The sequence below is a fragment of the Phycodurus eques genome, chromosome 13, assembly GCF_024500275.1.
Source record: "Phycodurus eques isolate BA_2022a chromosome 13, UOR_Pequ_1.1, whole genome shotgun sequence".
NCBI classification, from domain to species: Eukaryota; Metazoa; Chordata; class Actinopteri; order Syngnathiformes; family Syngnathidae; genus Phycodurus; species Phycodurus eques.
The window spans coordinates 18,580,492-18,606,612 of record NC_084537.1 but is presented as its reverse complement, the minus strand read 5'-3'; the positions used below and the strand labels follow the sequence as shown (position 1 = coordinate 18,606,612).

The following is a 26,121-nucleotide window of genomic DNA, read 5'->3' as shown; positions in this document are numbered from 1 at the left end:
CAGCGCCATCTACCATGGTAAGTTGAGTATCACCTGGGTTTGTGTTTTTTTCCCCCCCAAAGAACCCTGAATTCGTTTAGTGAGTACTGTGCGGTGGAAAACGTACTTTCCCCAAAGGAAATAATGTAAATAGAGTCCCAGAATCAAAACTGTTGCCATCATACAACTTTTATTAACTCTACAGAGAATATCTTTAAAGGTGAAATCCATCCATCCATCCATTTTCTGTACCGCTTATCCTCACTAGGGTCGCGGGCATGCTGGAGCCTACCTATCCCAGCTATCTTCATATGAGAGAAAATTGACTGTTTAATGCCTCGTCTACAGTTTCAAGATGAAACACTATCAAGCACAGGCACTTTCATGACGAAAAACTAACATCCCCTCAGGCGTGTGACGCCCCTGCGGTTGAGTCAAAGCCAATAGGTAAGGAAAGCCGCAGAGCTTTATTGGACGCATGCATTAGCAACACAATGTAGCGTATGAAGTGCTGCCTCCACGAGTGAAAATGCTTTTATTGTCTATACGGGCTGTCATTGTCAAAAGCATACAGGTGAATGAAATGAAACCTGGATCAATACATGTAATGAAAGAAAACCACAGGCCAGAGCCAGAGGCTGAACTGCACTGTAGTTGTTTACGGAGTAGCCGTGTGGCCCCTACCAAATATGGTCCACGTGAGGAACATGCGTTCTGTGCTGTTGTCTCTCTCTCTTCAATAGAGGTTATTAAAAATGTACACTGTCCCAACAAGCCGCCCCCTGTCATTAAAATTTAGTGGAGGTGGCCTCAGGTGGGTTTCAGGTTGGGAATGAATTTTTTAGGAGCTACACAAGGCATCAGCAGCTCAGGCCTGTGGAGGCCCGTCATCATCATGCTGCTGCTGCTTCTGCCGCCACCTTTGTTATTCTAATGCTGACTTTATGTGTGGCAAAAAAGTCAGCGTCGGCTATAAGATGATGCTCAGGGTGGCCTCACTTGTTTGTTTCCTGCTGCTTGTCGACACAAAGGCGGATCAAAAAGGTGAGTTTAAACATAGCTTGCACACACGCTCTGCAAGGTTGCGCCTGCATCCGTTTGGGATTTTGATGTGAAAGATGAATTCTGATCCTGCTAGAAAAGTGTTATAATGAAGCACTATGACAGAAAAGACTTGGAATTGAAGTGTACAGTAACTATGTTCAATTCAAATAAAAACAAACAAAAACAAACAAAACAAAAACTTAAAGTGAATATTCCGATTATTAGATCACATTTAAAAAAGTTTTTCAGGGTACATGTCTTTTCCCAATAAAAATAACAAATAAATATAATTAGTGGCTCTAAGTAAAATAATATAATACAATTTAATTTTGTCTTTTAAGGTGTAAAATGTGGCGGCATCCTCTCTGCGCCATCCGGCAACCTGTCCAGTCCAAATTTCCCGGGCCTTTACCCGTATAACATCCACTGCTCCTGGCTCATTGTGATGCCGGAAGGTTCCTCGGTGCTGCTTACCTTTCATCACTTTGAGCTGGAGTACCACACCAGCTGCGCTTATGACCATGTGAAGATCTACAACGGCGTGGCCGGCGACGAGGGCAACCTGCTGGGCACCTTCTGCGGCGACGCCCCCCCACCGGCCTTCTCCTCATCCTGGAACGTCATGTCGGTCATCTTCCGCTCAGACCGTCACGTGGCGCACACAGGCTTCAGTTTGGGCTACAGGAAAGGTATGTCAGTGATCATTAGGATTTGACTATTTATTTTTTGGTTGTTTGGGTCAGGGTGTTGAAAGGAAAGGGAAAAGATGGACAGATAGAGATGAACAGATATACATGTAGATATATGAAAGGATGGATGGACAAAAAGAGATGGATGGATGGATGGAGGGAGGGATGGAGGGACATGGATGTCGGGAGGGAGGGAGGGATTGACATGGATGTAGGTAGGGAGGGAAGGAGGGACAAATAGAAATGGAGGATGGATGGATGGATGGATGGACAAATAGAGATGGCTGGATAGATAGATAGATAGATAGATAGATAGATAGATAGATAGATAGATAGATAGATAGATAGATAGATAGATAGATAGATAGATAGATAGATAGATAGATAGATAGATAGATAGATAGATAAATAGATAGATAGATGAGGGAGGGGCGGAGGGATGGGTGGATGGGTGGATGGATGGATGGATGGACAAATAGAGATGGATCAACAGGCATGCACAGATGGCTGGATGGATGGATGGATAATGGACAAATAGAAATGGATGGATGGATAGATGGATGGATGGATGGAGACACAAATAGAGATGGATCAACAGGCATGGATAGATGGCTGGATGGATGGACAAATAGCGATGGATGGATGGAGGGAGGGAGGGGATGGGTGGATGGTGGGTGTAGATAAACTGTATATCCATATATATTGTAGTTGTCCATCCATCCTTCCATCCATATATATATCCATCCATCCATATATAATCCAAATATATATATATATATATGCTACGGATATGCTACGGATGGCTGATGTTGAATAGATGGACAGACGGGCGTGACGGACAGAATGGATGTCGTGATAGTGTACAGCTGTTCCTAATGTTGTGGTTGCATTTTTTTTTCTTTTTTTGGTGCAGACACGTGCGGCGGGGTGCTGACGGGACTGTCGGGCGTCATCTCCAGCCCGGGTTACCCGGCGGAGTACAGCAACGACGCCGACTGCACGTGGCTTATCCACCTGTCCAACAGCAGCGCAGTCACTCTTCTCTTCTTGGACTTCCAGATGGAAAACAACGAGGGCTGCCACTTCGACTACGTGGCCCTGTTCGACGGGCCCACCGTGGCGCACCGCCACCTGGGTACGTACTGCGGGGCCGACAAGCCCCCTGCCGTCGTCACCACAGCCAGCCAGCTGTTGCTCGTCTTCAAATCTGACTTCAACATCGGGGGGCGGGGCTTCAAGGCGCACTACTTCTCAGGTAACTCATGCAGATTTCACAAAAAGGATACACCCCAGATGGGACACAAACCCACAATCCCTCGCGAAGGAGGCCAGTGCCTTATCCATTCGGCCACTGGGGCCACATGTGACCTGTGTACATCTGTGCCTGTCACATTCAGTCATAAGCAAGCTCCGAATGAATATTTGTATATATAATATACATTCACTTCTTTAGAAGTCAAATGTCCATTTTTTGCAAGTGACAGACGAGAGTGAACATGGGGCCACATGTAAACTGTGTCCATCTGTGCATATCACATTAAGTCATAACCAAGCTCCGAATTTGAAAAATATTTGTCAGGCGAACACTTAACATTCACTGCCATTGATGGCTTGAGAAGTCAAATATCCATTTTAACTGGCCAGAGCAATCAAAGAGGTTTCCCTCTGAAATGACTTGGCATGGAATTAATCCACTGTCACCCAAAAACAAAGTTATATTCTTGTTTTTAACTCATCAGGAAGGTTTACCAGAACCGATGCACCCCAGATAGGACTCGAACCCACAATCCCTGGCTTAGGAGGCCAGTGCCTTATCCATTAGGCCACTGGGGCCACATGGGACCTGTAGACATCTGTGCATATCCCATTCAGTCATAAGCAAGCTCCGAAAAAAATTGTCTGGTGAACACTTAACATTCACTGCTTTCGAATTCAAATATCTATTTTTTGCAAGTGACAGACGAGAGTGAACATGGGGCAACGTGAACTGTGTCCATCTGTGCATATAACATTCAGTCATAAGCAAGCTCTGAAATTGAAAAATATTGGTCAGGTGAACACAACATTCACTGCTTTAGAAGTCAAACATCCATTTTAACTGGCCAAAGCAATCAAATAAGTTTCCCATTGAAATTAATTGGTATAGAATTAAGCCATTGTAACCCACAATCACTGATTTAGGAGGCCAGTGCCTTATCCATTAGGCTACTGGGGCAAGTATGAACTGTGTCCATCTGTGCATATCACATTCAGTCATAACAAAGCTCTTGTCAGGTGAATACAACATTCACTGCCATTGACGGCTTCAGAAGTCAAATATCCATTTTAACTGGGAAGGCTGGCAGTGAATGAGTTCATTTGTTCTGACACCCTTTCCAAACTGAAGCAATCAAAGAAGTTTCCCATTGAAATTAATTGGTATGGAATTAATCCATTGTAGCCCGAGAACAAAGTTATATTCGTTGTTTGTAACTCATCATGAAGGTTTACCAAAGTCGAGGCACCCCAGATGGGACTCGAACCCACAATCCCTGGCTTAGGAGGCCAGTGCCTTATCCATTAGGCCACTGGGGCCACATATCAACTGTGTCCATCTGTGCATATCACATTAAGTCATAACCAAGCTCCGAATTCGAAAAATATTTGTCAGGCGAACACTTTACATTCACTGCCATTGACGGCTTCAGAAGTCAAATATCCATTTTAACTGGCCAGAGCAATCAAATAAGTTTCCCACTTTAACTACTTGGCATGGAATTAATCCATCGTAGCCTGCGAACACAGTTACATTCCTTGCTTGTAACTCATCATGAAGGTGTACCAGAACCGATGTACCCCAGATGGGACTCGAACCCACAATCCCTGGCTTAGGAGGCCAATGCCTTATCCATTAGGCCACTGGGGCCACACGTGACTAGTACACATCCGTGCGTATAACATTCAGTCATAAGCAAGCTCCGAAATTGAAAAGTATTGGTCAGGTGAACACAACATTCACTGCTTCCGAAGTCAAACATCCCTTTTTACTGGCCAAAGCAATCAAAGAAGTTTCCCATTGAAATATAATTAATCAATTATAGCCCTAGAACAAAGTTATATTCACCCTGTTTGTAACTCATCATGTAGATTTACCAGACTCAATGCACCCCAGATGGGACTTGAACCCACAACCCCTGGCTTCGGAGGCCAGTGCCTTATCCATTAGGCCACTGGGGCCACATGTGACCTGTACACTTCCGTGCATATAAAAGTCAATCATAAGCAAGCTCTGAAATTGAAAAATATTTGTCAGGTGAACACTGAACATTCACTGCCATTGATGGTTTTAGAAGTCAAATATCCATTTTAACTGGCCGAAGCACTCAAAGAAGTTTCACATTGAAATTATTTGTTATGGAATTAAGCCATTGTAACCCACAATCGCTGGTTTAGGAGGCCAGTGCCTTATCCATTAGGCTACTGGGGCACATATGAACTGTGTCCATCTGTGCATATCACATTCAGTCATAACAAAGCTCTTGTCAGGTGAATACAACATTCACTGCCATTGACGGCTTCAGAAGTCAAATATCCATTTTAACTGGGAAGGCTGGCAGTGAATGAGTTCATTTGTTCTGACACTCTTTCCAAACTGAAGCAATCAAAGAAGTTTCCCATTGAAATTATTTGGTATGGAATTAATCCATTGTAGCCCGAGAACAAAGTTTTTTTCGTTGAATGTAACTCATCATGAAGGTTTACCAAGAGCAATGCACCCCAGATGGGACTCGAACCCACAATCCCTGGCTTAGGAGGCCAGTGCCTTATCCATTAGGCCACTGGGGCCACATATCAACTGTGTCCAACTGTGCATATCACATTAAGTCATAACCAAGCTCCGAATTCGAAAAATATTTGTCAGGCGAACACTTTACATTCACTGCCATTGACGGCTTCAGAAGTCAAATATCCATTTTAACTGGCCAGAGCAATCAAAGAAGTTTCCCACTGAAACGACTTGGCATGGAATTAATCCATTGTAGCCTGCGAACACAGTTACATTCCTTGCTTGTAACTCATCATGAAGGTGTACCAGAAACGATGTACCCCAGATGGGACTCGAACCCACAATCCCTGGCTTAGGAGGCCAATGCCTTATCCATTAGGCCACTGGGGCCACATGTGACTAGTACACATCTGTGCATATAACATTCAGTCATAAGCAAGCTCCGAAATTGAAAAGTATTGGTCAGGTGAACACAACATTCACTGCTTCCAAAGTCAAACATCCCTTTTTACTGGCCAAAGCAATCAAAGAAGTTTCCCATTGAAATATAATTAATCAATTATAGCCCTAGAGCAAAGTTATATTCACCCTGTTTGTAACTCATCATGTAGATTTACCAGACTCAATGCACCCCAGATGGGACTTGAACCCACAACCCCTGGCTTCGGAGGCCAGTGCCTTATCCATTAGGCCACTGGGGCCACATGTGAGCTGTACACTTCCGTGCATATAAAAGTCAATCATAAGCAAGCTCTGAAATTGAAAAATATTTGTCAGGTGAACACTGAACATTCACTGCCATTGATGGTTTTAGAAGTCAAATATCCATTTTAACTGGCCGAAGCACTCAAAGAAGTTTCACATTGAAATTATTTGTTATGGAATTAAGCCATTGTAACCCACAATCGCTGGTTTAGGAGGCCAGTGCCTTATCCATTAGGCTACTGGGGCACATTTGAACTGTGTCCATCTGTGCATATCACATTCAGTCATAACAAAGCTCTTGTCAGGTGAATACAACATTCACTGCCATTGACGGCTTCAGAAGTCAAATATCCATTTTAACTGGGAAGGCTGGCAGTGAATGAGTTCATTTTTTCTGACACTCTTTCCAAACTGAAGCAATCAAAGAAGTTTCCCATTGAAATTATTTGGTATGGAATTAGTCCATTGTAGCCCAAGAACAAAGTTTTTTTCGTTGAATGTAACTCATCATGAAGGTTTACCAAGAGCAATGCACCCCAGATGGGACTCGAACCCACAATCCCTGGCTTAGGAGGCCAGTGCCTTATCCATTAGGCCACTGGGGCCACATATCAACTGTGTCCAACTGTGCATATCACATTAAGTCATAACCAAGCTCCGAATTCGAAAAATATTTGTCAGGCGAACACTTTACATTCACTGCCATTGACGGCTTCAGAAGTCAAATATCCATTTTAACTGGCCAGAGCAATCAAATAAGTTTCCCACTGAAACGACTTGGCATGGAATTAATCCATTGTAGCCTGCGAACACAGTTACATTCCTTGCTTGTAACTCATCATGAAGGTGTACCAGAACCGATGTACCCCAGATGGGACTCGAACCCACAATCCCTGGCTTAGGAGGCCAATGCCTTATCCATTAGGCCACTGGGGCCACATGTGACTAGTACACATCCGTGCATATAACATTCAGTCATAAGCAAGCTCCGAAATTGAAAAGTATTGGTCAGGTGAACACAACATTCACTGCTTCCGAAGTCAAACATCCCTTTTTACTGGCCAAAGCAATCAAAGAAGTTTCCCATTGAAATTCATTGATATATAATTAATCAATTATAGCCCTAGAACAAAGTTATATTCACCCTGTTTGTAACTCATCATGTAGAATTACCAGACTCAATGCAACCCAGATGGGACTTGAACCCACAACCCCTGGCTTCGGAGGACAGTGCCTTATCCACTAGGCCACTGGGGCCACATGTGACCTGTACACTTCCGTGCATATAAAAGTCAATCATAAGCAAGCTCTGAAATTGAAAAATATTTGTCAGGTGAACACTGAACATTCACTGCCATTGATGGTTTTAGAAGTCAAATATCCATTTTAACTGGCCGAAGCAATCAAAGACGTTTCACATTGAAATTATTTGGTATGGAATTAAGCCATTGTAACCCACAATCGCTGGTTTAGGAGGCCAGTGCCTTATCCATTAGGCTACTGGGGCACATATGAACTGTGTCCATCTGTGCATATCACATTCAGTCATAACAAAGCTCTTGTCAGGTGAATACAACATTCACTGCCATTGACGGCTTCTGAAGTCAAATATCCATTTTAACTTGGAAGGCTGGCAGTGAATGAGTTCATTTGTTCTGACACCCTTTCCAAACTGAAGCAATCAAAGAGGTTTCCCACTGAAATAAATTGTTATGGAATTAATCCATTGTAGCCCGAGAACAAAGTTATGTTCGTTGTTTGTAACTCATCATGAAGGTTTACCAAAGTCGATGCACCCCAGATGGGACTCGAACCCACAATCCCTGGCTTAGGAGGCCAGTGCCTTATCCATTAGGCCACTGGGGCCACATGTGACTAGTACACATCCGTGCATATAACATTCAGTCATAAGCAAGCTCCGAAATTGAAAAGTATTGGTCAGGTGAACACAACATTCACTGCTTCCGAAGTCAAACATCCCTTTTTACTGGCCAAAGCAATCAAAGAAGTTTCCCATTGAAATATAATTAATCAATTAAAGCCCTAGAACAAAGTTATATTCACCCTGTTTGTAACTCATCATGTAGATTTACCAGACTCAATGCACCCCAGATGGGACTTGAACCCACAACCCCTGGCTTCGGAGGCCAGTGCCTTATCCATTAGGCCACTGGGGCCACATGTGACCTGTACACTTCCGTGCATATAAAAGTCAATCATAAGCAAGCTCTGAAATTGAAAAATATTTGTCAGGTGAACACTGAACATTCACTGCCATTGATGGTTTTAGAAGTCAAATATCCATTTTAACTGGCCGAAGCACTCAAAGAAGTTTCACATTGAAATTATTTGTTATGGAATTAAGCCATTGTAACCCACAATCGCTGGTTTAGGAGGCCAGTGCCTTATCCATTAGGCTACTGGGGCACATATGAACTGTGTCCATCTGTGCATATCACATTCAGTCATAACAAAGCTCTTGTCAGGTGAATACAACATTCACTGCCATTGACGGCTTCTGAAGTCAAATATCTATTTTAACTGGGAAGGCTGGCAGTGAATGAGTTCATTTGTTCTGACACTCTTTCCAAACTGAAGCAATCAAAGAAGTTTCCCATTGAAATTATTTGGTATGGAATTAATCCATTGTAGCCCAAGAACAAAGTTTTTTTCGTTGAATGTAACTCATCATGAAGGTTTACCAAGAGCAATGCACCCCAGATGGGACTCGAACCCACAATCCCTGGCTTAGGAGGCCAGTGCCTTATCCATTAGGCCACTGGGGCCACATATCAACTGTGTCCAACTGTGCATATCACATTAAGTCATAACCAAGCTCCGAATTCGAAAAATATTTGTCAGGCGAACACTTTACATTCACTGCCATTGACGGCTTCAGAAGTCAAATATCCATTTTAACTGGCCAGAGCAATCAAATAAGTTTCCCACTGAAACGACTTGGCATGGAATTAATCCATTGTAGCCTGCGAACACAGTTACATTCCTTGCTTGTAACTCATCATGAAGGTGTACCAGAACCGATGTACCCCAGATGGGACTCGAACCCACAATCCCTGGCTTAGGAGGCCAATGCCTTATCCATTAGGCCACTGGGGCCACATGTGACTAGTACACATCCGTGCATATAACATTCAGTCATAAGCAAGCTCCGAAATTGAAAAGTATTGGTCAGGTGAACACAACATTCACTGCTTCCGAAGTCAAACATCCCTTTTTACTGGCCAAAGCAATCAAAGAAGTTTCCCATTGAAATTATTTGGTATGGAATTAATCCATTGTTGCCCGAGAACACAGTTGTATTCATCCTGTTTGTCAAATATTCATTTTAACTGGGAAGGATGGCAGTGAATGAGTTAATTTGTATCGAGACTCTTCACAAGCCAAAGCAATTTCCCATTGAAATTAATTGGTATATAATTAATCCATTGTAGCCCTTGGATAAATATTTGTCAGGCGAACACTTAACAATCACTGCCATTGACGGCTTTTGAAGTCAAACATCCATTTTAACTGGCCAAAGCAATCAAAGAAGTTTCCCATTGAAATAAATTGGTATAGAATTAAGCCATTGTAACCCACAACCGCTGGTTTAGGAGGCCAGTGCCTTATCCATTAGACCACTGGGGCCACATATGAATTGTGTCCGTCTGTGCATATCACATTCAGTCATAACAAATCTCATACTTGTCAGGTGAACACAACATTCACTGCCATTGACGGCTTTAGAAGTCAAATATCCATTTTAACTGGGAAGGCTGGTTGTGAATGAGTTCATTTGTTCCCGAGACTCTTCACAAGTTCACAAGTTTTTCGTAAACTCGGGCATTCGTGAGCCAAGGTTCCAGTATACTTGTTAGATTGCTTTCAACGCAACAGGACGGGATACTAGCTCTGTAGGTGCCAAATATATCTGCCTTTCAGACAGCGACTCCAACATTTAGATCATTCAATGATGTCATCGTCCTGTGTGACGTACAAAAGGCTTTGCTTTCAACACGGATTAAGAGTTGGGAACGTCCTGTTCCAAGTATCGATAAACAATTGTATGTTTGACCAACTTCTGCCCCGCCAGGCGAATGCCAGCAAGTGCTGTCAGACGTGGGCGGCAATTTCAGTAGCCCCAACTACCCACAGATCTACCCAAACAACATCAAATGCCACTGGAGTATCTCGCTGGCAGCCGGCTACCGCATCAAGCTTTTCTTCCCCATCATGGACCTGGAAGGCCGCAACAGCCTGACGGACACATGCGACTATGACTGGGTGGCCGTGTATGACGGCGACGGCCAGGAGGCGGAAGGGCTGATGGGACGCTGGTGCGGAGCCGAAAAGCCGACTTCGCTTGTCTCCCGGGGCAACAAGATGCTGGTGGTGCTGAGCACGGACAGGGACGAGGCGCACAAAGGCTTCACCGCTTCTTATCTCGGAGGTAAATCTTAAGCCAAGACGCTTGCTGAAGCCATGTGGGGTCCATTTTGATTCAAGTTTGTGCAACCACGGTTCCTTAGCCTCTGAAATTCTACATAAAAATATAATAACATTTAAAACTTAAGTTAATCTAAAATGTATTTTAGGAGCTCTGTGTCTTTATGAAGATTTAAAACGATCTCTTACTTGCTGATTGCCTTGGAGGTTTTATATTGTTATACTGTCATAGAACGAGGCGAGTTTATCTCATCAAATATGATTCCTTGCCCTATAAAATTGTGACATTGAAAACAGGTTTTAAATATATACTTTAAGACAGTCACACCGTTAAATATGTGATAGGCAACTGCCTAAGGAGTGACATGGTGTCAATTTTGACTTGTTTAAGTTGCTAAATATGGTCCCATACCCTCTAAAACCATGGAAAGTTATTTTTGGAATAAAAATTGTTTATACATACTCTATGTATTTTTAGTAAATATATTTCAAGAATTTGTAACTTTATAAATATCTAGTTTTTTTCTGATGGGTCCGGTATTATTCGGAGACATCTGTCCATTAAGCAACCAGAGTTCCTTGCCCTTCAAATATTTTTTTTTAAACTGGGGCCATGAGTGGTTAACAAGGCCGTCTCACAGTTCTGAGATTGGGAGTATGAATCTGGGCTCCCACCTTCCTATGTGAAGTATTACATGGGCAGATGTTCTCCCTTTGCTTGAATGGGTTTTCTGCAGATACTCTGGCTTCCTCCCACATTCCAAAAATATTATTTCTTCGGTTAATTGAAGACTCTTCATTGAATTGGATAGATGGATTTTAAAAACGATGACAGTGAAAACAAAAAGTTTCTAGTATTTATTTTAGGATTTATTTTACGACTTAATCAATATTTTTTTCTTTCCCGGTCATGTACTTTAGTGGTGCCCATGAACGTGAGCTGCACCAGGTCGGAGTTCACCATCCTGATACCCCAGCAGTCGTTACCGCAGCTGGAGCGCGAGCGCATCTACCTGGGCAACCCGTTGTGCACCGCCCAGCTGACGGCCACCTCTTACAAGATCCTCGCCCAGTTCGTCAACTGCGGCACGGCCAGTCAGAAGCACCGCAACGTCACCATGCTGGTCAACAAGCTCTACATCGACTTCTCCGACGGAGAGCGGCGCAACGTGCAGGAGTACAAGGTGCAGTGCGACGCCATGCGCAAGGTGGCCTCTGCGTCCATCGTCTCGGCCGAAGAACGCCGGCTGGAGCAGGAGGCCATGCGGGGCGACGCCGCCGGCGGAGGCGGAGAAGCGGGGCGTGCCGATGCCAAACCCCGCGACCTCAGCGATATCGTTTTCATAAGCATCTGCGTCCTGGCTGTCATCCTCATGGTGATTGCCATCGTCTGGCTCGTGTTGCTTTAGCCACAACATTAGGTACAATTAGTGCTGTCAGTGTCAGTCAAGAGGGATGCAGTATGAAGTGGAGTGACACGATTGATGAAGCTGTAGTAAAGTGGTCAAACTGGTTAACCGTATTAAATGTCGATTATTGCTCTTTTCAAGTACCGTAAAAGTGTTGAGATGATACACTTGTTATATAATAATCATTCATTTAAAAAAGATTTGGGGACATTATTTCGCTCAGGTAAATGGATAGTTTCCTCAAATTACACTTTTCAGTTGATAATTAACATGAATATTCAAAATCCCCACAAATTGGCTTGCCTTGGGTTCGCAAACAACTAAATACGCCCCTGCCAACTGGTCACAACATTGGGAACACAATCAAATAAGCTCCAATGCAGGGGACTGTATCAAAAATTCTGCTTTTACTCAGGAAACAAAATACAAAGTGGGTCCAATGTAAAATGGTTTCATGTTATTACTTTTACACTTGTTTTCCTGGCATCTTTTCCTTCCTGAAACTGCTTCCTCCCCTCAAGGTTGCTTTTCATTCTTGCATCCTTACTTCCATCCCTCCTTTAATGAAATGACTGAAACATTTTTGCCTTTCTTCTAACATCCTTCCATCCTCAGACCTACTTTTTTTTCCTGGCATCTTTTTCTCCCTAACCTGCCTCCTTCCTTTCTTCCCTCAGAGTTGCTTTTTATTCTTGCATCCTTACTTCCATCCTTCCTTTGCTGAAATGACAAACAGTTCTGCCGTTCTTCCAACCATCCCTCCTTCCTGCATTCCTTCCCCTCAGACACACTTTTTGTTTATGCATCCTTATATTCTTCCTTTGATTTAACCAACTTTTTTCATTCATTCAGTCACATTTTTTATTCATCTATCCTTGCATCCATCCTTTGCTTAAACATACTTTCCCCCCGTCCATATTTACCACCAAGGCACGCTCCCATTGTATACAATTTCAAAGTTTTAATTCACATTTTCAATACAGTATAAAAACAAAACACCAATCAATAATAATGAAAAAAATACATCACCAGTAATAATAAACTGCCTATTTACATTCAATACAATAAAGACAATGCCGACTGGTTAGAGCGTCTGCCTCACAGTTCTGTGGACCAGGGTTCAATCCCCGGCCCCCCCTGTGTGAAGTTTTTTCCCTGTGCCTTTTCTCCGGGTACTCCGGTTTCCTCCCAAAAACATGCATGGTAGGTTAATTGAAGACTCTAAATTGCCCGTAGGTGTGAATGTGAGTGCGAATGGTTGTTTGTTTATATGTGCCCTGCGATTGGCTGGCAACCAGTTCAGGGTGTACCCCGCCTCCTGCCTGTTGATAGCTGGGATAGGCTCCAGCACTCCCACGACCCTTGTGAGTATAAGCGGCTCAGAAAATGGATGGATGGATGGACAATAAAGACATTAGGTGCATAAAAAGCAAGTGTTAACGATCAGAGATTCATCTCTTATACTTGGACACCAGCTGGGCGACCGAGGCGGCGTCCCGCTTCAGCTGAGCTCCGAGCTCGGGCTGCCGTCTGAAGGCAAACACCAGCGCTCGCACCGTCCTCCGGTACGAGCCGCTGACTCCCCGGCCGTTCTGGTGGAACACCTCCCTCTCCGTGTTGTCCACGAGGCCGCAGTCCTCCTGGCAGTCACAAGTTGGGCAAAAGAAAGCGTAGTGAATGTGTATTATACCGCCGTTCTTTTATTTTGAAGGCCTCACTTTTGACGCTCACTCAACGAGAAACAAAGGCAGATTGAGTCTCGAGCATATCACATAGTGCATTAACTACAAAATGAATGTCTGAGTCACACATTTTTGTGGTTGTGCGAAAACGGACAAGATTTTGACGAAAAAAAGCCGAAGAATCATACGAAAACCGAGGTTCCATTGTATTCCCTGGTTGACTTCCTCCCACCAATTCTGTATTGGTGCTATTGTTGAATATCCTTTAACACAGAAGGTGCCCCACCTCTATTACAGCTCTGATATTACCTCCAAAATGGGACAATTCCAGGGTCGACTTCACCACCCGCCCCATTCTGAGCCCTTTATACACGACAGCGACACAGAAAGAAATTGTGAAAATGACAGCTTCTACTTTATATTACTTTGCACCACACCTTGAGCTCAAGTGCCTCGGCCAGGAGTCTTCTGGCGTTGCTCCTGAGCCCTTCCGATTGCTTGTCCGAGCGCACTTCGATGGACGGCTTGTTGGAATTCTCCTCCACGAACGTCCTCCAAGCCGTGTACACCCTGGCGGCCGCCGAGCTCACCTCGGGCTGCGGGTGCCTCCGCAGTTTGTTGACGGTGTGACCTAAGGAAGAAGGCAGGGTACATCATGTCGAGATCTAAAGAAATTCAAGAAAAAAAAAAAAAGAAAAAGTCATTGAGCTCTATCAGTGTGGAAAGGCTCAACCGGTCATTGCTAAAGCTTTGCGGCTCCAGCAAGCCACAGTGAGAGCCATTATCCACAAATGGCGAAAACATTGAACAGTGGTGAATTTTCCCCTGAGTGGCGGGCCGACCAAAACTACCCCAAGAGCACAGTGACGTCTTATCCAAGAGGTCACAAAAGACCCCTCAGCAACATCAAAAGAACTGCAGGCCTCACTTGCCTCAGTTAAGGTGAGTGTTCATGACTCCAACATAAGAAAAAGACTGTGGGGAAAATGGCCCGCATGGAAGAATTGCAAGATGGAAACCACTGCTGAGCAAAAACAACATTTAGGCTCATCTCAATTTTGCCAGAAGACATGTCGATGATCTCCAAGACTTTGGGGAAAATACTCTGTGGTCTGACGAGACAAAAGTCCAACATTTTTGAAGGTGTGTGTCCCATTACATCTGGCGTAAAAGTAACACTGCATTTCAGAAAAAGAGCATCATACCAACAGTAAAATATGGCAGTGGTAGTGTATTGGTCTGGGGATGTTTTTCCACTTTAGGACCTGGAAGACTTGCTGTGATAAATGGAACCATGAATTGTGCTGTCTACCAAAAAATCCTGAAGGAGAACATCCAGCCATCTATTCGTGACCTCAGACTGAAATGAACTCGGGTTCTGCAGCAGGCCAATGATCCATAACGCACCAACAAGTCCACCTCCGAATGGCTGAAGAAAAACAAAATGAATGTAAGAGACTCATTGAAAGTTATCGCAAACACTTGATTGCAGATGTTGCCGTAAAGTGTGGCCCAACCAATTATTACATTTAGGGGGCAATCACTTTTTCACACAGGGCCATGTAAGTTTGTAATTTTTTTCCTCCCTTCCTCCCTTCTTAAAAGTTTGTTTTAAAGTGAATGAACTGAATATTGTTCAATGGCCCAGTCAGTGAAAGGCTTGGGACTCCCTACACTGGTAAGTCAAAATTGTCCGTAATGCATAAAATTACCTATTTTAGTGGACTTCAGCACCTCCTTGGAGGGCATCTTTTTGCTCAGCTCGGCCAAGGCACTCAGCAAGTTGTCACTGTTCTGTCCTGGCAGCTCCAGTGTGGATTTACAGCGCAAAATGTCTTCAATGACGACCACTCTCTAGAGGGGAAAAGTCTCATTAGGTGGCTTATACTCTGCTTTCTTGAATGGAAAGCCCCGTTAAACTCACCCGTAAGGATTCTATGGTGGTTTGCTTGTAAACCTTCTCGGTGCTCCTCGAGGTCTGAGGCGTCTTTTTCTTTGGGAGCCGCACGACAAACTTGTCCATCTCGAGAGTGCTTTAAGAAATGTTATTTTGAGAACCGTTGCCGATAAAACAGAAGCAAAACATCTGCCGCTAAAGCTAGCAGTAGCTCGCAACGCAGAGTTACTTATGATGCATTTAAGCACATCTCGTAAATACAAGTCTCACTAGAGTAGAACGCTCGAGCTGCCCGATAATATTTTTTAGGTTTTGTTAAATTTCCAATCGGAATAAAACAATAAAATCCTTACCGAGTATTTTATATACAACGTTGTATTATTTCATTCTGAGATACAGGTGAAACAAACAGTATTCGATGAAAGACACACATTTTCTGAATTAAATGCCGCGGTCTTTCTGGCTTATTTTTTCATTAACATAGTGAAGACCTACTTCAGGTTAGATGCATATTTGACTCACAATTCGGCTTATCTTGGCACGAAACCTGCAGAATTTGAAAATTTCCGAGCTTTTCCCGAGTTCTTAAAATCGCGAGAATCCTTTTGGTGCTACCTATGTTGCGTTTACATGTTGTAAGAAGTAAAACTTTCACAAGAGTAGGACACGAGATTCCCGATTTTTTAAATTTTATTTTGTTATTTTTAAAGTCGTTTTGTTACATTCTCAGCCTGATTTAAATAACAATATATACATTGCATATTTTATATTCATTCATATTTTATATATGTGTATCCCGGTACATTAAACTGTATATACAACGGACACTGATGAAACGGAGTAAGTATTCGACCCATTCTCTGAATTAAATGGTGGTATTATTTTTCTAGCCAAATAAAATATTTTATTAACATGATCAAAACCTTATTCTACACAACCACAAATTCCCGGGTTATTAAATGCAACAAATGGTAGGTAAATTCTCGCGAGGACTTGATCCGATTAAGTAGGAAGAGGAAGCGATTTTGTTATTTGTTTTGTTTGGGCTTTGTTTTCGTTGCGAACGTAAAATGGGCACCGCTTACGGCTTCGTGTGCTTTTTGGGACTCTTTGGTACTATGGTGGCGACGTCGTCGGACGTGTTTGACAGCGTGTTGGGAAGCACGGCGTCCTGCCATCGTTCATGTGAAATGACATACACTTTACACACGTACCCGAGGGTGAGTGAGTACTAGCTAAAAAAAATTGTCTAGCTTAGCAAAATTATCTGTTAGTTTTGAACTGACGACACGTCTCCAAAGCGCGTGTTAAAGGTACTTTTTGGGTGTTGTGCTGTGTTCGTAGGAAGGGGAACTCTACGCTTGTCAGCGAGGCTGTCGGTTGTTCTCCATTTGCCAATTTGTTCGTGATGGTAAAGACTTGAATCGCACCACAGCTGACTGTCAATCAAGTGAGATAAAATGGCCGACGTTGATGTTATTGTACTTTATTTACTCGGCTCCTTTGGAGACATTTCCTGTCTTGTCTGCCTCTAACCCCTTTTTTAATTTTTTTTAATATAAATAATATAAAATAAAAAAACATCTGTTACAGCCTGTCACGAAGCCTACACCCATGTTAACGAGCAGTATGCGTGCAACCTGGGCTGCCACAGCCAGCTTCCTTTTGCCGAACAGCGCCATGAACAGGTGCACATTGTATATCTTTCAAGAGATTCAAGATTACAAAAATGCACCCCCCCCCCCCCCGTTAATCAATACTATTTTCTTCATTAAAAACAAACAAAAAAAATGTTTTGAGGCGAGGGGTGGAACAGATTAATAGCCTTTCCATGCAATTCAATAGATTGAGATTAGTGATTTGAGTTACAAGTGTGATCATGGAATTAATTATTGATAGTCTCCACGGGGGGAGAAAACCCCAAATAGGTGAATTAGAGGTCTGCACTCTCTTATACTTGTTACATCTAGCTGGAAGCTATGGTGCCGAAGATTCACTTGCTCTTCCCGCTGATGTTGGTGCGAGGCTTCTGGGAGGACATGATGAGTCAGGCGCACAGCTTCATCACCTCCACGTGGACTTTCTATCTCCAGGCCGACGACGGCAAAGTGGTCATTTTCCAGGTGTGCCACGCTATAATGTAAAACCTCCAAGATAACGTAACAGCTTGTAAACAAGATGTGACATTGTGTGTGTCCTTGTTCTGTGCGTTAGACTGAACCCCAATTTAATTCAGCTTTTCTCCCAGTTTGAAACAGAGCAAGACGACGACCAGGACGTACAAAAGATGAGTAAGTGCACATTTACTAGAAACAAAATTAATTTAGGTGATGGCTATTTTTATTTTTTTCGGTCTCCTTTCTAGTCTCTGATGAAAGCAGCCCCATTTACAAAGACTACCAGCGCACGCTCATCCAAGAGAGGGACCGTGACATGAGCGCTGACAGCAGCTACGACTTCTTCAGCTGCCTCTCAAGGTTTAATACAACCACTTAAATACAGAGTAGACCATGAAATGTCAAATAATAGCACACTTGAATCCATAGTACAGTGAACCCTGGCTATTTGCCAGGAATAAGTATTGAGGCCTGCTGCGAATAGTGCAAATCTGTAAGTAATTGACACATCCCAAAAAGGTTTGTAATTGCCCATAGATACCACAAGATGACTGCAAATCACTCCTTCTTTAAATGAAAGTCCTTAACTCACATCAACATAAGTCCTTGACACCAAGATGCCACCAAATTGGTGTGGCCTAAGCACCAAGACAGCAAATATCAATAAAAAAGGATAGGTCACCCCCGAAATTTGAGAATGCTGAACGGCAGATATTCGAGGGTTCACTGTACTCAAAAAAAAAAAATATATATATATATAATTGCACATTTAATACCACTCTTATACAAATTAGGGCTGGGCGAGTAATTGAAATTTAATCGTGATTTCTATTTAGGTTTCTCGTGATTATAAGCCTTTATAATTGAAGAAAAATGAAAACAAAAAAAACACAAAGTAAACAACACAAAAATAAAATGAAATTTTTTTTTTTGTATGTGTGTCGGCAACAGAAACATCTATAACCATGTCTTTCTTCAGTGGCGAAGAGCTGATTTTAGCCAAGGCAATGTTTACAAAAACTGTATATTATATATATAGTCTTAGTTTTTGACATGGCCTGAGTGGACCTTAACCAAATTGAAACATTTGCACCTTAGGAATCCCCGGCTGCCGGGCTGGATTCTCACCACCACCCTGGTGCTGTCCGTGCTGGTCCTCATCTGGATCTGCTGTGCCACTGTGGCCACCGCCGTCGACCAGTATGTGCCGGCTGAGGTCAGTTCTTGTGAGAAATTTGGGGACTGTAAGCCCACTTACCGGTATACGTGCGACAATCTTTTTTTTTTTTTTTAACCAGCGAAATGGCACACAATATTCAGAGGTACCGTCTCATATCTTCATCACAAATGCAGACAGGCTTCAATGATAATAGAAAAATATAACAGCCGTCTGCCGCAACTAAAATCCATATATCTTCCTGAGAACCCCTTCACTGACCAACAAGGTGCCTGAGACATAAAAATAAACCAAGCTCAGCAATGTCTTAGCAATACATGCACAAAACGCAGCAAAAATAGTGAATTTAGAACAATTGCCTCTTCCTAAGAATCCATCTTTTTTTTTCTCCCCACTGACTGTCTTTCAAAACAGAATCATCTACATACTAGGGCCTACTGTCATTTGTTTTTACCCCACTAATTACAGCTAGCTTTTTAAAAAATAACATTGGAGCACTTGTTAGTCAAGCTACTACTGTACTGTAAATACATCATTAAATGTGTGTCAATAGACAATCCCAGCCCATCATCGCATCGTACATGCTTTCATGAAGATAATTAACGGTAGGTATTTAGATGCAAGATGCATTTTTCCCCAGAAATTGAACATCGATGGTGACAGGGATTTCCTCACCGAGCAGAAGCTCAAGCTCATTCCCTATCCGGCGTCCTCCCTGCTTGTCATCACCTCCAAAGGGCCAGGAGCAGATGACGAGGAGGCAGGGCCTCTTCCTCCCAAAGTCAACCTCAGCCAGTCGGACATCTAAAAAACGAAATCTGTCAAGAGTGGTGAGGTAACTTTTGATTCCACTTGTGTGTCTTGTGCAATAAGAGAAACTTGTAAAATGTTTCTATAATTAATTCCTTTTGACCCTTTCAATGCTTTTCAAATGGACGCATTATGGTTCTATAATGCCAGTACAAAACTAATAGGTTTGGGGTCAGTGGCTGTGCTTATTTTATTAAAAAAATGGTGTGACTTTGAGGTGCTTTCATCCTGACACTCAACACTTTTGTGATATATGCAATGCGGTAGCCAAACTCCCAACTTTATGTTCTCGTGTTCCCACCGCTGAACTCTGTAGATGACATCAGAGTTTAACAATAAAAAGATTTCCTCTTAATTCAACGGTGACTGTGGGTGCTTCTGTTCTCAGTGTAATGGATCAAGGCAAGAGCCTTCTTCATTTCAAAGAGTTGTTAAATGGGCAGCATGGTGGTCTTGTGGTTAGCACACAGAGACACTTAGGTTTCAATCTCAGCTCCGGCCTTCGTGTGTGGAGTTTGCATGTCCTCCCCGTGCTCCTTCTGCAATAGGTTTTCTCCAGGTAGTGAGTTCCTCCCACATTTATTACAAAAATAAATAAATAAAATACATGCATTGAAACTCTAATAAAATGAAAAATGAAGAAAAAAAGTTTTAAGTTGACTAATTTATTAACAGAAAATTAAATGAACAATTTTAATAAGACAATTATAGGGGGGGAAAATGCTCAACAGATTAATGACCGGACCATAATTTGCCCACGCCTGCTTGAAACTGTCTAAATTAACTGTAAAAAAAACACTTACAAAATAGCTTTATTCATAAAACATTACTGAACCAAACGACTGTACAAATACTGGTGCTGATATCTCAGTATTGATCCAACAAGTCCATGTCTTCAGCAGTCAGCACCGACGGGGTCGCGCGTTTCGCCAGAGGGCTCGTCCTCGAAACGTCACCGCACTTTTCCGACGGCCCTTTCCTTTTGCTTGTGGCGTTCCAGAATGTCGGATCACAGGCGGCGTTTGTGGCGTTGCCCACTGGAGGTTTGTAGAAGTGCAACCGTTGCTGATCCTCGCTTATTGCGGCGATGTCGTGAGACAACGGCGCTTTGTTCAACACCTCTCGGACAAACCTTTGCCTGCCAACTGAAGAAAAAAGAAACTTTACCAACAGTGAAAGTACTTTTTTAAATTGATTGTTTCTTGAGGGCCGGCACGGTGGGCGACTGGTTAGCACATCTGCCTCACAGTTCTTGGGACCGGGGTTCAAATCCCGGCCCCGCCTGTGTGGAGTTTGCATGTTCTCCACGTGCCTGGGTGGGTTTTCTCCGGGCACTCCGGTTTCCTCCCACATCCCAAAAACATGCGTGGTAGGTTGATTGGAGACTAAATTGCCCGTTGGTGTGAATGTGAGTGCGACTGGTTGCCTGTTTCTATGTGCCCTGCGATTGGCTGGTGACCGGTTCAGGGTGTACCCCGCCTCCCGCCCGAAGATAGCTGGGATAGGCTCCAGAAGCCCGCGACCCTAGTGAGGAGAAGCGATAAAGAAAATGGAAGGGTGGATGGATGTTTCTTGAGGCAAAATGGTGTTCTAATTGGCTGCGACAAGTTTGTGCTTGCATTTTTTTTCTTAATTGTTGAAATGGTATTTTTTAATATAATTTGATCAAAAATTATTCCAAATGTTCTTCGAAGGAAGTGATGTGGAAAAACTTTTATTTACACGTTTTTTTAATCACATTGTAAAAACCTCAATAGTAACATTTAATTTAAACGAAACTTTTCTACCATCTAAAATCTGTTAAAAAAAGGCAATTTTAGTATTTTAGCCATCTGAAGTCAACTTAAAAGCATGAATAGATATAAAACAAGTATATTTTGAATAAAAGAATTACATCTATGAATTAATATTTTAAATGTAATTATTGAAAGAAATCAGTTTCGTTTCTGCCATAAAATTTTTTTACAAACTTGTAAAAATCAAAATATTACATAAATATTCTTCAAATTGTTCTTTTTAATTGTACTTTTTTAAAAATATAAACAAATGATTAAACTTTTAATAAAATGTCCACTTAGTTGATCAAGCACATTTGACAAAATGCCTGTAACTAACTCAGCATTGTTGAGTACTTTATGAATATAAATGAACACTTACAAAAGCGAAGTGCTGATATTCTGGACTCATCAAGTTTCTTCTGTTTTGGCATTTGCGCGCCATTGGTTTCCCACTGGTTTACCACCTGAGAACCACAGACATTTGCATATGAGACATCACAGAACAAACAACAACACAAAAGAATGACACACCCCTATTTATTTATGACCTGTTCCGCCCATCCTTGTGTTTTACATCCGGAGTGGTCAAAGGCTTCCAGCGCTTTCTCAGAAAAAGTCAGGCCCAGCAGCTCCCACATGGTAGACTTCAGTCTTGTACCAAACTGGAGGGAACAAATGACTTTATTTAATAATAATAATAAGCTAAGTGCTAGGAAGAGCTATCTGTGGGCAAACGTCATGTCTTTATTTGCAACTTGTTTAGGTCCTCACTCCTATGTTCACATGTTAGCGCCTCCCACCAGAGATCACATCAAGGAATACAACAGCGAGGGTGGAGGGACAATTTGTTTACAGCACATACTTGTAGGGACTTATGTTTATACGTGTTAATATGTTGCTAATGTATTATGTGGAATGTAAAAATGTACAAACAAAAAACTAAATTGCTGTGGCCAGTTCTGTCTACGATCCGGCTTGGAGGTGGCCATCTTTATACGTCACTGTCAAGGACCTAAAAAAAACTTTTGCATAGGCTATATCAGTGTTCCCTCGATTTTTGCCAGTCCATGGAACCTCCTCGATGCTTAAGACAACTGAACTGCGCCTTGATATGACGGCGTTACAGCAATTTCCGGGTTGCAGTCGAAGTGTCGAGGAGTGGGGAGCGAGGAACCTTGCAATTAACAGAGAATGAGATCCACCCAGTGCGTGCTTCAATCACCTTCATGCCGGTGCCAGATGCATCCAGTTTTTCAAGCTTAGGGAGACAGTTGAGGTAGCGGAGAGCCCTTTCGGAGATAGGGTTGTCTGAATTAAAGAGGAAATTGTTAGAGGTTATCTTTTTATTCAGCTTTTTTAGTAACCTTATTCCAAGATAAAGAAAGGAGAATATACACGGGAAGTTACATCCAAGTAGGCCAGTATCGATGCAAGTATCGGAGGCGATACTCGTAAAAATGCTCCAATACTAGGAGACCGACACCACCTTACCAGCCTGATATACCTTCCCGGCAGATGGAGTAGAAAGCCGTGTGTAGATGCTTTAAGATAAACGCGGACAACAACACTACTGCTGATTGCAAATTATGCTCCGCAAAATGGATGATGAAGTCGGCTTAGGCGAGGGAGGCCGGTTATCAAGTATCGGTACTTGGTATCGGTGAGTACAGTACTTGCATTCGGTCTGATTAAAAGTGGTATCTTTTCACTAGTCCCAATGGGAATAATGGCAACTTACATGAAACATCCAGGCACTGAAGACAGTCCAGTCCTTTCCTCATCATCCTCACAGGCGCCGTCAGTCGTTGCAGGCCGACGTCCGACAGGCCGTTGCCGCCGATGAAAAGCTGAATCAAGCAGCTAAAAGAGGAGAAGGCAACAAAAGCAAATTCGGGGCGTCTTTTCAACACAGACGCCAGAGCGGTGCGTCACCTCGCCAGCGAGGCGGACGTCAGGTGTTGGAAGATCTCGTGGTCGTCGCCCAGTCGGCAGCCAAACAGGTCCAAACGTTTCAAACTATGGAAGGTCTTGATGTCAGCCATGCGCTCGCTCAGTAGAGGAAACCTAAAGGGCGCACGGATCACAACATCATCACCTTATTGCGCTTACACGAGGGGGAGGCAAAATATTAGGAACAACCCTCACAACTGCAAACAACATCCAGTGTTAATAATTGAATAAAAATGAATCCATCAATAAATTAACAAAAAAGATAAACTAAATTATCAAAACATTTTTAAAATAAAATTAAAATCAATCCATAAATTAATGTTAATGGGGGAAACATTTATTGTAAATCATATAAATAATATACATCACTAAAACTAATTAAAAAACAAATCTGAAGCATTAACCAATTATACTTGAAATTTAAAAAACTATAATTGACACACAGTATATTATTAAAATGTATAGAATACTGGATTCGATGATTAAAATAAAGTTTAACAATGAGCATTACAAAATGTAATACAGAAAAACGTATATAAAATCAACATATATTACAATTTAAAAGAAAAAAATACAGCAATAAACAAACAGAAAAAAAAATCCTAATTTTTCCACGTGAAATAATTCAATATATTTTTTGGACAATTTTTAATGGTAAAAATGGACTGGACCTGTTCCTGAGGCAGAGGGATCCGAGCACCATGTCTCCATAGGCGTCGCAGAAGAGCCGCAAGGCTTTGGGGGACACGTCCGGCTTCAAGAACACGCGGTTCTCCTCGGCCGCGGCGAACAGCCTGTCGCCGATCTGCTCCGGGAAGCCCACCAGCGAGTCGACGTGGTGCACGTTGCCGGCCACGAAGAGCAGCGCGAGGTCGAACAGCGACTTGCTGCTGTAGCGCAGGCTGCCCTCCGCGTTGTACGTGAACACGAAGTGCTCCTTACGAAGCACCAGCGGGTTGGTCCGCCGGCACGAACTTGAAGGCGAGGAGGGCACCGGCTTGAGGACGATGTCGCTGCTGACACGACGCAGCTTGCCTCTTTCCCGCACGTACACGCCGCTGGCGTCCATTGTTGCTGTCGACTGTCATAACACCATCGAGTTGATGTGTGATTCTGTCAGAGAGCTGAGCCAACATTCGACCTGAGTGAGATTAGCGTGTTTTCTTTTTGCTGGTGTCAAAATAAAAGCTCCTCGACGAGAAACATCGCTGTTTTATCCTGAACACACGCAAATTCCGAAGCTAAATAGGGCGTATTAAATATAGTACGTATTTAAGTACACCCGAGTTAGCGTTTCGCTACATTTTAGTAAGAGTAAAACACATTGGGGACGATTATTTCGAAAAATCACAAACAGGAAGCCGGGATAACACGTCCGGTGGCATCATAAATAGCATTTTGCGTTTATTTAATTTTTATTTTTTGTGTGTGTCAAAATTAAAGTGCCTCGACGAGGAACATCACTGTTTTATCATGAACATACGGTAAATACGACATTAACTTTTGTATTTTTCCTTTAAATATATATTTAAACATATCTTTGTTAGCATTTGCTAGAGTTTAAGATACCAGCGAGCAGAAGCAGCCCGGCTAACCGACGTGCCTGCGTGGCTGCCATCTTGGAGAGGTCAAGGTTCCCATCCAAGGCAATGCGTGGACAGAGAAATTAAGTCGTAACTTGCTCATTTCTCAACCGATTTTTGGTTGAGAAATTGAGGACCCAGAAGAAGCGGACTGCAATCTATCTGGATGCGCTGGCCGAATCTAAATGAGTTTCGATTCTGAATAAGTCAGTGAAACTTGGACAGCTGGAAAGAAAGAAGAACGTTAGGCGGAAAGATCTTGGAGATGAGCTGGAGAAAAAACAGGCAGATCGAAAATATCCTAAAGGAACTACTTGAAGAAGAACACTGCAGTGAGCGAACTGGCCAGGATCTTGAAACTGGATCTCGAAAAAAAGACCAATTGGAAAAATTGATTCAATTTCTCACAGCAAAATCACTAGTGGTTTGCCCTGTATTTGCCACACTTGGTACAAAGAGATGATGTGCAATGATAAAATAGAGAAACTACAACGATGCAACGTTGACCTGACAGTTGACTTAGGACAATTCATTTTTCTATTTTAAGAAACTGCCAAAATGTGCTCACTTGAAAAATGAAGCAAAGCTTTATTTTATCCACTTTTATACAGTATATCCTATATATATATATATATATATATATATATATATATATATATATGGTCAAATAAAACGTTTGAGAGTCTTGAGTCTGATTGACTTTGAGTCTTGTTGAGGCTTAAATTTAGCGTCAACATTGGTGGATAAGTCTTCATCAAAGGTTTTAACATTGTTTTCAGATATTTATACTGTGAAACATTGCTGCGTGATCTCCAAAACTAGGCTGGCTGGATGAACCTTGGCCCATGATACATGATACATTTTAAGACTTATCTTTACCACCTTTACAAAATTTCAGCACTGAAAACAGATCTGCATCTCAGATGTCATTAAGTTATCTTGATTAACAAGGTCTTTTGGCATTAAATGTCCCGTTTTCAGTCACAAAAGGCTCCTTAATTACCATTTTCAAAAATTACGACAAAAAAAAAGCTTGTCATTTCTTTATTACTCAAGATGTGTCCATAATTTTGATGCCACTTAAAGGGT

The 26,121-nt window shown here is 42.5% G+C and overlaps 4 protein-coding genes and 14 non-coding genes across 20 annotated transcripts; 2 read left to right on the top strand and 16 right to left on the bottom strand.

Annotated features, from left to right (window-relative positions):
• Positions 1-341: 341 nt before the first annotated feature.
• cdcp2 (CUB domain containing protein 2) lies at positions 342-12,137 on the top strand (the record flags this gene model as incomplete). Its single annotated transcript, XM_061694414.1, has 5 exons — positions 342-426; positions 1,365-1,712; positions 2,626-2,967; positions 10,277-10,633; positions 11,551-12,137. Coding segments are annotated over 5 exons (1,620 nt in total), but the record flags the coding sequence as incomplete, so codon positions are not given.
• trnar-ccu (transfer RNA arginine (anticodon CCU)) lies at positions 3,473-3,545 on the bottom strand. The gene has a single exon. It is a non-coding gene; the product is annotated as a tRNA-Arg (tRNA).
• trnar-ccu (transfer RNA arginine (anticodon CCU)) lies at positions 4,214-4,286 on the bottom strand. Its single transcript has one exon. It is a non-coding gene; the product is annotated as a tRNA-Arg (tRNA).
• On the bottom strand, positions 4,545-4,617 carry trnar-ccu (transfer RNA arginine (anticodon CCU)). The gene has a single exon. It is a non-coding gene; the product is annotated as a tRNA-Arg (tRNA).
• trnar-ccg (transfer RNA arginine (anticodon CCG)) lies at positions 4,856-4,928 on the bottom strand. The gene has a single exon. It is a non-coding gene; the product is annotated as a tRNA-Arg (tRNA).
• trnar-ccu (transfer RNA arginine (anticodon CCU)) lies at positions 5,465-5,537 on the bottom strand. Its single transcript has one exon. It is a non-coding gene; the product is annotated as a tRNA-Arg (tRNA).
• On the bottom strand, positions 5,796-5,868 carry trnar-ccu (transfer RNA arginine (anticodon CCU)). Its single transcript has one exon. It is a non-coding gene; the product is annotated as a tRNA-Arg (tRNA).
• trnar-ccg (transfer RNA arginine (anticodon CCG)) lies at positions 6,107-6,179 on the bottom strand. The gene has a single exon. It is a non-coding gene; the product is annotated as a tRNA-Arg (tRNA).
• On the bottom strand, positions 6,716-6,788 carry trnar-ccu (transfer RNA arginine (anticodon CCU)). Its single transcript has one exon. It is a non-coding gene; the product is annotated as a tRNA-Arg (tRNA).
• On the bottom strand, positions 7,047-7,119 carry trnar-ccu (transfer RNA arginine (anticodon CCU)). Its single transcript has one exon. It is a non-coding gene; the product is annotated as a tRNA-Arg (tRNA).
• trnar-ccg (transfer RNA arginine (anticodon CCG)) lies at positions 7,366-7,440 on the bottom strand. The gene has a single exon. It is a non-coding gene; the product is annotated as a tRNA-Arg (tRNA).
• trnar-ccu (transfer RNA arginine (anticodon CCU)) lies at positions 7,977-8,049 on the bottom strand. The gene has a single exon. It is a non-coding gene; the product is annotated as a tRNA-Arg (tRNA).
• On the bottom strand, positions 8,288-8,360 carry trnar-ccg (transfer RNA arginine (anticodon CCG)). Its single transcript has one exon. It is a non-coding gene; the product is annotated as a tRNA-Arg (tRNA).
• Positions 8,897-8,969, bottom strand: trnar-ccu (transfer RNA arginine (anticodon CCU)). Its single transcript has one exon. It is a non-coding gene; the product is annotated as a tRNA-Arg (tRNA).
• Positions 9,228-9,300, bottom strand: trnar-ccu (transfer RNA arginine (anticodon CCU)). Its single transcript has one exon. It is a non-coding gene; the product is annotated as a tRNA-Arg (tRNA).
• An 848-nt stretch (positions 12,138-12,985) lies between the features above and the next one.
• tceanc2 (transcription elongation factor A (SII) N-terminal and central domain containing 2) lies at positions 12,986-15,842 on the bottom strand. The gene is made up of 4 exons (XM_061695157.1): positions 15,645-15,842; positions 15,433-15,574; positions 14,158-14,351; positions 12,986-13,678 (listed from the first exon to the last, which is right to left on the bottom strand). Exons 1-4 carry the CDS (start codon positions 15,741-15,743, stop codon positions 13,490-13,492), a joined length of 624 nt encoding a protein of 207 aa, XP_061551141.1. The 5' UTR covers positions 15,744-15,842; the 3' UTR covers positions 12,986-13,489.
• Positions 15,843-16,609: 767 nt separating this feature from the next.
• Positions 16,610-20,081, top strand: tmem59 (transmembrane protein 59). 2 transcript variants are annotated; one of them, XM_061694043.1, is made up of 8 exons: positions 16,610-16,837; positions 16,962-17,067; positions 17,211-17,305; positions 17,588-17,740; positions 17,866-17,908; positions 17,983-18,094; positions 18,833-18,950; positions 19,552-20,081. In XM_061694043.1, the coding sequence occupies exons 1-8, from the start codon at positions 16,688-16,690 to the stop codon at positions 19,717-19,719; spliced, it is 945 nt and encodes a 314-aa protein (XP_061550027.1). In that variant the 5' UTR covers positions 16,610-16,687; the 3' UTR covers positions 19,720-20,081. The 2 variants fall into 2 exon arrangements, with proteins under 2 accessions (XP_061550027.1, XP_061550028.1); XM_061694044.1 differs by lacking the exons at positions 16,962-17,067; positions 17,211-17,305.
• A 436-nt stretch (positions 20,082-20,517) lies between these two features.
• Positions 20,518-24,599, bottom strand: lrrc42 (leucine rich repeat containing 42). Of its 2 annotated transcripts, none has more exons than XM_061694247.1 (7): positions 24,121-24,599; positions 23,432-23,563; positions 23,238-23,359; positions 22,722-22,807; positions 22,048-22,161; positions 21,879-21,963; positions 20,518-20,866 (listed from the first exon to the last, which is right to left on the bottom strand). In XM_061694247.1, the coding sequence occupies exons 1-7, from the start codon at positions 24,516-24,518 to the stop codon at positions 20,589-20,591; spliced, it is 1,215 nt and encodes a 404-aa protein (XP_061550231.1). In that variant the 5' UTR covers positions 24,519-24,599; the 3' UTR covers positions 20,518-20,588. The 2 variants fall into 2 exon arrangements, with proteins under 2 accessions (XP_061550231.1, XP_061550232.1); XM_061694248.1 differs by lacking the exon at positions 20,518-20,866 and adding an exon at positions 20,894-21,245.
• Between the last annotated feature and the right edge of the window lie 1,522 nt (positions 24,600-26,121).